We start from the raw sequence: 12,202 nt of genomic DNA, 5'->3' as shown, positions 1-12,202 counted from the left end.
CCTCAGCCTTATAATAAAGATTAAATTCCTGGGGCTGGGAAGGTGGCTCAGTGGCAGAGTGCTTGCCTTGCATGTGTGAAGCCCTGGGTTTGATTCCTCAGCACCACATAAGCAAAAAGAAAAAAGCCAGAAGTGGTGCTGTGGCTCAAGTGGTAGAGTGCTAGCCTTGAGCTGAAGAGCTGAGGGAAAGCGCCCAGGCCCAGAGTTCAGGCTCCACGACCGGACCCCTCCCCCCCCCAAAAAGACTGAATTCCTGAAAAAAAGGTGTACTTTACTTACAAATTTAATTATAAAGAGATGCTTTTATTATACTTATGGGTATATGTATGCGTATGTGCCTGTATATACATAGTATGTAATCTGTTGATATTTATCAGTTTTATACTCATATACACACGCATACATATATATGTATAATAAAAGCATATGAAAAGCTGATGGAGAAAGGTACACTAGAGCAGGGAGGGAATGTAGGAGAAAATGAGGGAGGAGGTAGCACTGCTTGTTAAGAAATGTACTAATTACCTAACTCATGTAACTGCAACCCCTCTGTACAGTATCTTTACAATAAAAATCTAACAAAACACTGGTGCAGATTGCAAAACTTTTAAACAAAAAAAGTTTTGAATTTTAAGATTTAAAAACATTATTGGTGACATTTTTAAAGACTTCCAAAATTATACCTTTACTATTTTTTTTGACTGAACATGCTGGAAGAAATTTTATTGAAGAACTACAAGTTTATTAATTTAAATAGTAAATGTTAAGATTCCTTCAGATAGTATAATTATTGGTACTTACTCTGTTAGTGAATAAAGTGTCTCTTACACACACACACACACACACATACATATATGTATGTATGCATATGTACACATACATCTATTTATATGTTTGTGTATCATTAATTTCAGTATCACATATTTTCATTTTCAATAGCTATATGCAAGATAATTTAAAAATTTTTACCATTACTCTTAATACTATGCTAAATCACAGAAAGCAATAAAACAGTTGATTAAAATCTACAATTTGAGCACTGGTTGTTCCTGCCTATAATTCTAGTTATTCAGGAGGCTGAGATCTGAGGATCTGGATTTGAAGTAGCATGAGCAGAAAAATCCTGAAGACTTTTCTCTGATTAATGACCAGAAACTTGGAACTGGAGGTATGGTTCAGGTGGTAAAGAGCCATCCAAGAGGGGAAAGGCTGAGCAGAATCATGAGGCCTGAGTTCAAGTCGGAATACTAGAACAATAACAACAAAAGAAAAATTACAAACTATCTTCCTATACTAATGAAAATTCCAATAGCTACTATGGAAGGATCTGAAGAATAGTAAAGATATCTAACAGTGCCACCTTGTGGACAGTACAGAAGAAAGCTGAATTACAAATTAATTCTTCAATTTCTCTAAATGGGAAGTAAGCAGGTCTTGGAAACTACAGTATTCAAGTAAACCTTATCCAAGAAAATCGAGTGCAGATATGTTGGTATAACTTAATGAGATATTTTAACCAATAACTACCAAAAAATCAGGATAAGAACTAAATATTAAGTATTTAAGTTGTTACTCATTTGAAATAAGGAACTGTCACAAGTATTAAAATCACAAACTAAAATTTAAATTGCATATTTAATGACTACAATTCCATTTGAATTTACTAACAAACCAGAATGCATTAAAGATTTTTTCTTTAAAAGCCACCTACTTTGTGAGTCAATGGGAAGCAAAATAGTAATTGCTAACAACAGAAAGCTCTGATCTTACACTTTATTTTTGATTTTTTAAAATATATATATATATATTATTGTAAAGATACTGTACAGAGGGGTACAATTATATGAGTAAGGTAATGAGTACATTTCCTATCAAGCATTGTTACCCCCTCCTTTGTTTTTCCCCTACAATACCTACCCTCCTCACCTCCCCAACCCCCCAAAGCTGTAAAGTTCATTTTCAACATAGTGTCTCATTGCTACAATGGATCTTACACTTTTATCCGATGCATGGATATCTGTATCTCCGTAGATTGTTCCAACACAGATCACTTTGCCACCTTTAGTTTGAACATATAATTTTTGACTCTGAAAGGCAAATAAAACATATAGACAGGGCTGGGAAGGTGGCTCAGTGGTAGAGCACTTGCCTTGCATGCCTGAGACCCTGGGTTCGATTCCTTAGCACCACATAAGCAAAAAGAAAAAAAAAACACACATAGACAAAAAAGGAAGAAATAAAGTTTGTCTTAAATTAGTGAAACATTTATCATGTTTCTTTCTTAACAATAATGAAACACCAAGGAAGAACCTGGAAATGAAGCTGACACTAGTATAATCGCATCAACTGAAAAGAAAATGCCAACTGCTGTCAAAGCAGTTATTAGAGACAAAGAAAAAAAAAGAAATACTTTCTAAAACGAAATTATACAGAGCTATATTCCAGTAGCTTCTTTTAAGAAGGACTTGGGAGTCACAGATTCCTGTAACCAGGTAAGTAAACACAAAGAGGGAGCACATTAACCATTGCCATTATCAATCAGTTACTATTACCAATAGTTATCTCTTCTTTGGCAGTTTGTCAGTACTAGAAAGACAATGTAGCCTATTTTACATGAACTATGCATTTAATTCTAACAATTTAAAGAGATAGGTATTCTATTTTTCCCATTTTATAGAGGGTAAAAACCCTGAATCTCAGAAGTTAGATAGCTGTTACAAAAAAAAAAAAGTCGGGGTTGGGAAGGTGGCTCAGTGGTACAGTGCTTGCTTTGTATGCATGAGGCCCTCGGTTGTATTCCTCAGTACCACATAAGCAGAAAAAGCCAGAAGTGGTGCTGCGAATCATGTGATAGAGCACTAGCCTTGAGCTGAGGAGCTGAGGGACAGTGCCCAGGCCCAGAGTTCAGGCCCCACGACCAAAAATAAATAAATAAATAAATAACAAAAAAAATAAAAAGAATCCATTGGAATCCAGTTCTATATGATCCCCAAATCCATACTTATAAGGCTGGAGGGGGCTGAATGAGGACACATTACTCTCAGGGTCGTAGTACATTGTATTGCACCCAAGAAAAAAGCTAAATGAAAATGCTTCTAAGCAGAAATAAAACAGTAGGCTTGTTCTAGTTAGTCCCTTCAGGTAGACCCCAAACATACATGTATGTGTAGCTTCATTTCACACTTGCCAACTATGTCAAAAACTGAAATCAATGTTTATTGTCCAAAGGAAAGGCAGTGTGTTTCCAACCTCAGTTGTTGCCAATAAAATGCAAGTGAAAATGCTGTATGCCACTTCCAGGCTGGTACTTTTAGAATGAGTGTGCCTTTTCTGTGCTCAGCCCCCTCCCAGTGATTCTAGGTGAGAGCCAAAAGATGGAAGGAACTTAGCTCCTTTCTAGGAAGGCATCTCGGAACCCAAGAAGAGAAGAGCCACCACAGTTGCAGAACTATAATTGTGTATGAGTTAGTAGACGGCTGGTCTATTTTTTTAAAGAGTAGTTTAGAGTACGTATACCTTAACAGAGTGCAAGAAGCTGGTACCCTGTTCAGTTTCAATTTTGCAATGATCACATTCAATATTCTGGACTTTTACACAGCCAGATCCCAATGACTTGATATTCAAATCTAAAAGAGAAGGAAAAAACAGTTTAGTACTAAAGAGCTCCAAAGCATTTTAAGACCTGCTAGAGATCCAGTTCCTTAGCTACATTCCTCATTTTACTGAATCCTAGAGAGAACATCTTGGTCAACAGTCTCTAAAAATATTGTCTCAGCCAAGGCAACTGGATCAAATGCAACATCTTTCTGCCAGTTTTTAGAAATGATTGTTTCTCACTGTTTTAAAGAGAGGAAGAAGTAACATGAAGTAAAGAGAGAAGAAACTGTTACCTCTCTTACGAAATATCATAGAAAGGATTCTCTGAGAATCACACACACACACACACACACACACACACACACACACACACACAAGTAAATAAAAATATGTTAGGATAGTCAGCAAGCTAAGTGTCTCTTATATTCGGGAAGATTTAAAGATTTATTCAGAACCCTCCTCCGAATTAAAAGCATAGAGTAATACCATGTAATACATATGACCATGGTTTAGATTTGCAAATTCTCCCTCTAATCCTTCACATCTAAAAAACTAGACTATTACCATGCAGCTAGGTTACACGATATTTGAAGTATTTTTTCAAAAGTGGAGCCACTAGTAAACAATAACCATAATAATGAGTTAAGTGGGAATATATTCAGAGCAGGGAAATAAGGAATTAGAGGTGTCATTGTTGCTTGTCAACTTACAGTTTAACCTTAGGCATCTCTGCATTAAAAGACTTAGAAATACTAGTGGGGTGCTGGTAGCTCACGCCTGTAATCCTAGCTACTTAGGAGGCTGAGATCTGAGGATCAAAGTTCAAAGCTAACCTGGGCAAGAAAAGCCATGAAACTTATCTCCAATAAACACCAGAAAACTGGAAGTGGTGCTGTGGCTCAAGTGGTAGAGTGCTTGCCTTGAGCTGAAGAGCTCAGGGACAGGGCCCAGGCCCAGAATTCAAGCCCCACGAATGACATAAAAAAAATAGAAATATTGATAACTTAATACTTAATTCACATAAATATCTTCTTACAGTAAAATGAAGAAGTAAACAAATTGGGGCTTATTGCTACAATTTCAATAGTTATAAAATCAATCTCCATAGCTTTATAACTGTAATCTGTTATTTAAAACAGCAATATTTTTATTGCAATTGTGACAATATAAGAAAAACAATTTTAGCCGGGCACTGGTGGCTCACGCCTGTAATCCTAGCTACTCAGGAGGCTGAGATCTGAGGATCGCGGTTCAAAGCCAGCCCGGGCAGGAGAGACCGTGAGACTCCTTTCTCCAATAAACCACCAGAAAACCGGAAGTGGCGCTGTAGCTCAAGTGGTAGAGCGCTCGCCTTGAGCTGAAGAGCTGAGGGACAGCGCCCAGGCCCAGAGTTCAAGCCCCACGACCGACAAAAAAAAAAAAAAAGAAAAACAATTTTATCTCGCAGAAACACAGATGCAAATTAACTGCAAATCTTATTTCTAATAATAATTATAATAATAATGTAATGTCACAACACATGGTTGTATCTAAAGCACTGATGACAGCTATGAAAAGAATGAAACATTTTAAACTTACTCTACCTTGCTAAGTAGGTGGAGAAATTAAAGCTACACATTACTTCAACCCATCTGCTGAAACAAATAAGAGACAATGTGGAGGAAAAGCATGAAGCTAGATTTGAGGGGGCCTGTGGAATAGATGAATAGAAACAGTACATTGGAAATTGGGCTCCAAATCTAAAATGAGGAAGTAACGATGAGGGTAAGAATCACCAACAAAAAGTATCTGTTTTCATCTGTGCTACCATACTTTTGCTTAGTCTACTCAACACTCAGTCTATTTTGTACTATAGGCAAAGCTCCATAGCATCTCTCTCCCCAAGACTATTACATTTAGAGAGCAGGTTCTCTTATTTACCTAGTCAGACTTTGAGAGGGAATAAAGCATAATGACTGAGTGAATCCAGTCCATAGCCAAACTCTATCACTTCATGTATTAAAGAGAAGGCATTTTAAAATCTACCCTCCACTACAATGTGAGTTCCATGAAGTCACTGATTTTTTTTTCTATTTGTTCATCCACAATAAATACTTTATGATACTTCCTATATCTTATTTGTATTTTACTTTATTTTATTTGCCAGTCCTGGGACTTGAAGTCAGGGAATAGGCACTGTCACTGAGCCTCTTCGTGCTCAAGGCTAGCACTTTACCACAGCACAATTGCTGGCTTTTTCTGAGTAGTTTAATGGAGTTATGCATCTCAAGGACTTTCCTGCCCTGTCTAGCTTTGAACTATGATCCTCAAAAGTCAGCCCCCAGAGTAGCTAGGATTACAGGCATAAGCCACCAGCATCCAACTTCCTGTATCTTAGCTTCCTCATCTAAAATGGTGATAATATCTATTTTATAATCCAACTATAAGGATTACAAAAGATTACCTCAGAAATGCTAAATCATTATTATGATCATTTTCAATATCTTCCTTCATTTCTAAGAATGAAAGCCTGGAGAACTCTCCCTAAAAAGTTACCTCTGAGAAGTTACACCAAACCCAATGTCTAGGAAACAACTTGTATTATTATTACAGAAGTTCCCTGGCAGTCTTTCTATGTCTATTTCTTCAAAAGCTTGCTAGGCCAAATTTGAGAACATACTTAGGCCAAAAAGAATGGAGACAAGTTATTAAGAAGCTGGGTGCATATGTGAAACCAATACCTGCTCCAGGTTACCTGTCTATGCAACATTCTGGAGACAGAGGTATTTGGCCAAGGTGTGGCAAGGGGAAACTTAAATGGCCAACCATACTATTGAATGGATTATCAACCCTGGAAAAATAAACCAGTTTACTAATGACAGTGTGACAAAGATGCATAAGGGGATTATTCCAAATCATGTTTCCACTCGATTTAATTTTTTTCCTTAATTGTGAGGTTGATTCTTAAATGCTACTCGGGAATTTGGTGTGGATGCAGAAGAGGAAGCTTCTTTAGGGGCCAACTCTAAATGAGACAGGTGTCCCAAGTGACTGATTAAAAAATGTGCGCGGGCTGAACTTTAACAAGAGCGCTGTGAGTGCGGTGGGCCCCAACTTGAACGTCACTTGCCAAACTTCAGGGGTACGTTCACCTCCACCGACGCCCGGGGATCGATGGTGTCCGACACGATGGCCATCTCCTGCAGGGCCTCGTCGTACTGCACCTGCAGGCTGTCCAGGCCAGGCGTCCCGCCCTCCACGCCGGACATCGTCACCAGCACGCGGTCGCCATCGGGGAAGGTGAGGGGGTCCAGGGGCCTCACGGCCAGGTGGCACCGGAGTCGCGCTCGCAGCCGACCGAACGGGCTCACCAGCAGCGTCCACTCCTTCAGAGGCCGGCGCGCCGGGCCAGGCGGAAGGACGTCGGGCTCAGGTGCTGAGCTACACAGCCGGCCCTGAAAAGCCCGACCCGTCCAACGCCCAGCGCGGGCCCAGCCGAGCCCCCGGCCGAGGCAGCCAAGCCCCGGGCCAGCGCAGGAGGCGAACATGACGTGCCCCTCTCTCCCTCAGCCCGCGGAGGACGCCTGGCCACAGCCAATAGGCTTGGCCACGGAGTTGCTTCAAGTCAGAAAGGAGGCGTCTGGGTTTGCTGTGCTTAGGTGATTTAAAACGCCAGTGGTACAAACGGTAGGCGTCGTCCGGAATTGTAAAGCTCCAAGTGCAAACCGGGACCCGTAGTCCTTGCCTATTTCCGCCCCCTTTCGCGAAGGCCGACGGGATTGGTAGTTCTAAGGAAGACACACTCCTGACTAGTCTGGCGGATTGGAAACTACATATCCCAGGAGGGAGTGCGCACGACAGGAAGGGTAATAAGACCGGGCTTGGAAGGGCGCGTTTCCTTTGCTTCAAACCCATTGGTTATTATAGGGGCGGGGGCGGAGGGGTGGAGTCTGCAAGGGAATCTCATTGGCCAATGGAGAATGCTGAAGGAGCAAGACGGGCAAGGACCGGTGGTCTCCTTGGATACCCAGGACGCGACTTCTTGTTTGGAGAGGGTGGAGCTTTGGAGTGACCCTCGGGAACCCAAAACTCCCCCAAAGAAAATTAGAAGCCCCAAATAAGTATCAGGACCAAGAAGAAGGGTAAGAAACTGCTCCTTTACAGATGAGAACTAGGTGCAAAATAGGAGTGCACTCTGTAGGTGGTCAGACTCAAGCGTCACTAAACTAGCCCCCTGGGAATGTAGCCTGCCTCTGCTGGAGAGGGTAGAGTCAGATCCCAGGAAACTCTCCTCGGTAACAAGTATTCGTAAGAAACAGCATTTGAGTCCTGGCTTCTTCCTGACTGTAAGTGATCTTAAGTCAATGTCTCTGAGCTTTATTGGTTATTCTTAAATTTAAGGCAATAATACCTTTCTTGCTTTGCCTCATTGGGTTTTGTGAGGATCATGTAAGATAGTAAATGGGTAGTAACGCAGTCCACACAATTGCAATGTAACGTACTGGACTTTTATTTTAGGAACAATGTTTATATTCTAAGTAACCAAAAGAAAGCTAAGAGACAAGAACTTGTTTTGAGAGGAGCATTTTTTTTTAGCTAAATGATTTAGGGAAAAAATAAAATCTTAGAGAAAAAGGAGGGGAGGAAAGTAGGAAGGAGAGGAGGAGGGATAGGAAGACACATCCTGGTGTGTGGAAAGGACCTGGAAGTTAACAGTGGGGGACAACCAGGCCCATTATGGATTTATCTGTGTCACATGGACTATTTCTTAAGTTTTAAGGTAAAGATGGATTGTATTGAGTAACTGTAAGGTCTTTTGTTTTCTTTCTTTTTTTTTTTACCTTTTACAGTTTGTTATTCTATGGGCAGAAGAAAAGAGAAAGAAGGGTATATTTATTTACTCTTATCTATCTGATCTCTCTCCCTTTCTTACTCTCTACCATTTCCTACAAATCACCCTGAATTCCTTAGGTGTAGGTAGCTGTCTACCTCCAAACAACCACATTTAATAAAATTTAAGTGTTGAAATGCCTTCAAAGGTTGAAGCCCTTAGTCTAGTGTGATGGCTAGAATTCTTGGAAGCTAGAGTGATAGGCAGATAGAAAGGACTGTAACCTCACAGGTGTTAGTTGCTGGCTCTTTGCTAACCATTCCCTTTTTTAAAAATTCAGTATGTTCTTAAGTTATCCTCTCCTGCTTCCTCCTCCTAATCCCCCCCTCCCTCCAAATACTTCTTTATTTATTGGAGACTAGCGACAGGTGTTAGCTTTTAGGTTCAGCAAAGCCCAGTGAGTGAATAATGTTCTTCACATTGTATTTCATGTGACTACAATTATTCACACTAATCTTCAGACTTTTTAAAAATGAAAACACAAGCATAATTTTTGAAAAGAAATTTGCAAAAGGGCACTGGCTGTAGAAGCATTTTTAGATAAAATGTGAATCCTTAATAAATAACTGTTTGTAAGTAACTTTTCCTTTCTGGAAACTAAGTTAATGCAATTGATAGCTGAGTCATAATAGTCTATGTGGTGTAATTGTTATTTGACAATTTTCAAAAAGATAATTAACAAAAAATTACTTTCTGATGTGTGAACTTAAAACTTGAGAATAGAATTACTATTAAGATTGACATAGATATCAGGAGTATTGGAGTAACAATGCTTGATAGGAAATGTACTCATTACCTACTCACATAACTGTAGCCCCTTTGTACAGTAGCTTTATAATAAAATATATATCAAAAAAGATTGCATAGATATAAGGTGTATTGGCACTTAAAAATAGCCTAATGAGTATCAAGTCTGTCTATATTAGTAACTAATAAAAGTTACATATTCTACAGGTATGAAATAATTTTTAAAACATGCAATATCACATGCGTCATTTCACTGTATCAAAACAAAACACACTGTTTAACAGTACAGTACTTATTTTTTTCATTATAAATGAGGAAGTAGGTCCCAAACCATCAAGATTTCAAGAAGTATGACCCTTTTATCCCTTATACTTGAAATTTTTTTTTTTTTGGGTCCGGTCGTGGGGCCTGAACTCTGGGCCTGGGTGCTGTCCCTCAGCTCTTCAGCTCAAGGCTAGTGCTCTACCACTTGAGCCACAGCACCACTTCCGGCTTTTTGCTTATGTGGTGCCGAGGAATTGAACCCAGGGCCTCAAGCATGCAAGGCAAGCACTCTACCACTGAGCCACCTTCCCAGCCCTATACTTGACACTTTTGAAGAACAAGAGAATCAAAAATAATCAGATATAACTTTTTTTCCTTATTCATAGTTTACTTCGAAGATATTGTTACCTCTTCCATTTTAAAGAGCCTTCTCCAGAGTCATGACAAGCTTCTGGACATTTTTCACAGTTCAATTCATTTGTTAGCATGAAAAGCCTTAAAAATATGTGTGTGTGTATGGCTTAGAAATTGTGCTTTGAGAAATGTAAGCATAAAGTTAGGAATAGTCAAGAAATTTTGTTTTATGGAACTCCTTATGATATGAAATCATTGCATCAATTTAAATGCCATCAAAGAAGAATTGTACATATTTGAAATATTATTCAGTGATTTAGAAGATGTATTTTGAAAATGAGTCAACATTATTGCAAATTTTTCATAAGTGAAGAGTAAATACCAGATTTGTGTAGTATGTTCCCAATACTGTAGCAATAATAATAAATTAAATATAAAACTATATTGCACAGAAGCAATTGTAAAAAAATATATATGTATATATAATTTGATAATAGTGATTATCTTTAAGCAGTGAGATTGATTATTATTTGTATGTGTCACAACAGTGAATATGATTCACATTTATAATAATAAAAATATAAAGCATTTCCTATCATAAATATGGCCCACTAAGACTGAACTAAAATGTCAAAACTTTCTTATCATGTAAATGTAAATATGGAATGGAAAGAGGATTTCTTGCTATCTAAATGTCATTCTCTCAATGAATATTTTATGACTTATGTTCAGTAAATGGACAGCAGGGGGCAAGAAAGAGTCTTCAGAAGAAAATTTGACCCAAACAAAGCTGGGCTTTTAAATGAATTTTTAAAATTGGGTTACCAAGTTCTTCATTTCCAACACTTTCATTTAATTGTTTAAAAGATTTCTATATACTTATTTATTGAATTTATCTTTCATATTCTGTATTGTCTTCTTTATTTCATTTGGCTGCTTATTTGGATCATCTTTGCGCACTGCTGTTTATTTGTATCTTCTATTTCATCTCTTTTATTTCAATAATCATCCTTGTCATTGCTTTTTATTTTTTTTATTATTTTTGAAATTTGTCCCTCTTAACTATCATTTGAACCCTTTACTATAGAGTTGTTGACTTTTGAAAAAGACCTGTTACCTCATGTTTTATGAATTTTGTTTTTATATTATAGCTTACCTACCTGAATCCAAGGTTTTAGTTGGAGATCTTTACTTCCTGTGTCCTTTTAGTTGAGGATTTCTCAGAGATTACTTAAGACTGGGGAGTAGCTAGGTTGTGATTTTTTTTTTGTTACTACTGTGGGCAAGGGTTGCTCAATAATCAAATATTCTATTTCAATGCTCAAGACACTGGGTGTAGTCTTCTTTTCCATTTAGGATGAACAAAGCTTGACTATTCAGTCTGTCACAGTTGACAAACCACAACCATGAAATCACCCACCATCTCTAATGAAAAACTATCACCACTAGTGCTCCAGTATCTTTAGATAAATATAGAAGTAAAGACCAGTCTTCATGATAGTCTGTGGGTTGGAAGACACTGTGCTGCACTTCCCATTGTACTACTGAGCTACTGACAGCCACAAACTCTCAGAGGTAGGTGTGCTTGGTCATAACCCCCAGCCCAACTGGGTGTTTGTATTTAGGTTTTTCCCCTGCATTGTGGTCCATACAGCAGATATGTGATATCAGGATCTCTGCAGTCTATAGTGGAGTCACACTTTGCTTGGGCATGGAAAATGATTTAGAAAAGAAATCATAAAAATAAACTCCATCTGTAAAGCAGATGGCTCTGCAGGTGATATCTACCAGATATATATTAAGGGGAAAAAATCTGCATAAACTCCCCAGAATTCTGTATAACCTCTCCAAAATTAGAAGACAATGCTTCCAAATTCATTTTATGAGGCCAGTGTTTTCGTGATAACAAAGCCAAGCAAATTTATTGCCAGTAAAGTACAGTATAATATTCCACATGAATATAGAAAATCTCAAATCAGTATGTGAAAAGGATCATGATCAAGTGATGCTTATATCTAAAATGAATGATTAAGGATAGCTAGACGTTTACCCACCGATAAGTACCTGACAAACATAACTTAAAGGAAGATAGATTTATTTTGACTCATGGCTTCAGACGTCTGTCCACAGCCATTTGGGCTCTGCTGCTTCTGGGCTGTGCATAGCGATAGAGCATCATAGCAGGGAGTAGGTGGAGGAACAAGATGACCTACTTCACCACAGACAGGAGGCAGAAGGAAACAAGAAGGGAGCTGTAATGTAATGTAACAAGCTGTGATGGGTTCTACTTGTCATCTCTGCCTGCAGATACTGAGGCAGGAGGACTGAAAGTTCAGTGTAGATTGCACAGCAAAACTATGTTTCAAAAAA

General features: G+C 38.5%; 2 protein-coding genes across 5 annotated transcripts in view; one reads left to right on the top strand and one right to left on the bottom strand.

The window, feature by feature from the left end:
• The window catches only part of Fam185a (family with sequence similarity 185 member A), a 33,156-nt gene extending 25,882 nt beyond the window's left edge, over positions 1-7,274 (bottom strand). For all 3 annotated transcript variants that reach the window (XM_042684552.1, XM_042684554.1, XM_042684553.1), the window contains exons 1-3: positions 6,707-7,274; positions 3,517-3,626; positions 1,995-2,087 (exon numbers count right to left, since the gene is read on the bottom strand). In XM_042684552.1, the coding sequence (XP_042540486.1) occupies positions 1,995-2,087; positions 3,517-3,626; positions 6,707-7,124 (621 nt within the window). In that variant the 5' untranslated portion in view covers positions 7,125-7,274. The remainder of the gene's footprint in view (positions 1-1,994; positions 2,088-3,516; positions 3,627-6,706) is intronic.
• Positions 7,275-7,592: 318 nt separating this feature from the next.
• Ccdc146 (coiled-coil domain containing 146) overlaps positions 7,593-12,202 on the top strand; it is a 115,261-nt gene continuing 110,651 nt past the window's right edge. Inside the window, exons 1-2 of one of the 2 annotated variants that reach the window (XM_042684550.1) lie at positions 7,593-7,718; positions 11,189-11,407. The gene's annotated coding sequence lies outside the window, so the exon portion shown is untranslated. The remainder of the gene's footprint in view (positions 7,719-11,188; positions 11,408-12,202) is intronic. The other variant, XM_042684549.1, reaches the window with a different exon arrangement.

Source organism: Dipodomys spectabilis, unplaced genomic scaffold (assembly GCF_019054845.1).
Source record: "Dipodomys spectabilis isolate Male_0828 unplaced genomic scaffold, ASM1905484v1 ptg000089l, whole genome shotgun sequence".
Taxonomy (NCBI): Eukaryota; Metazoa; Chordata; class Mammalia; order Rodentia; family Heteromyidae; genus Dipodomys; species Dipodomys spectabilis.
This window is presented reverse-complemented; position numbering and strand designations above follow the sequence as displayed.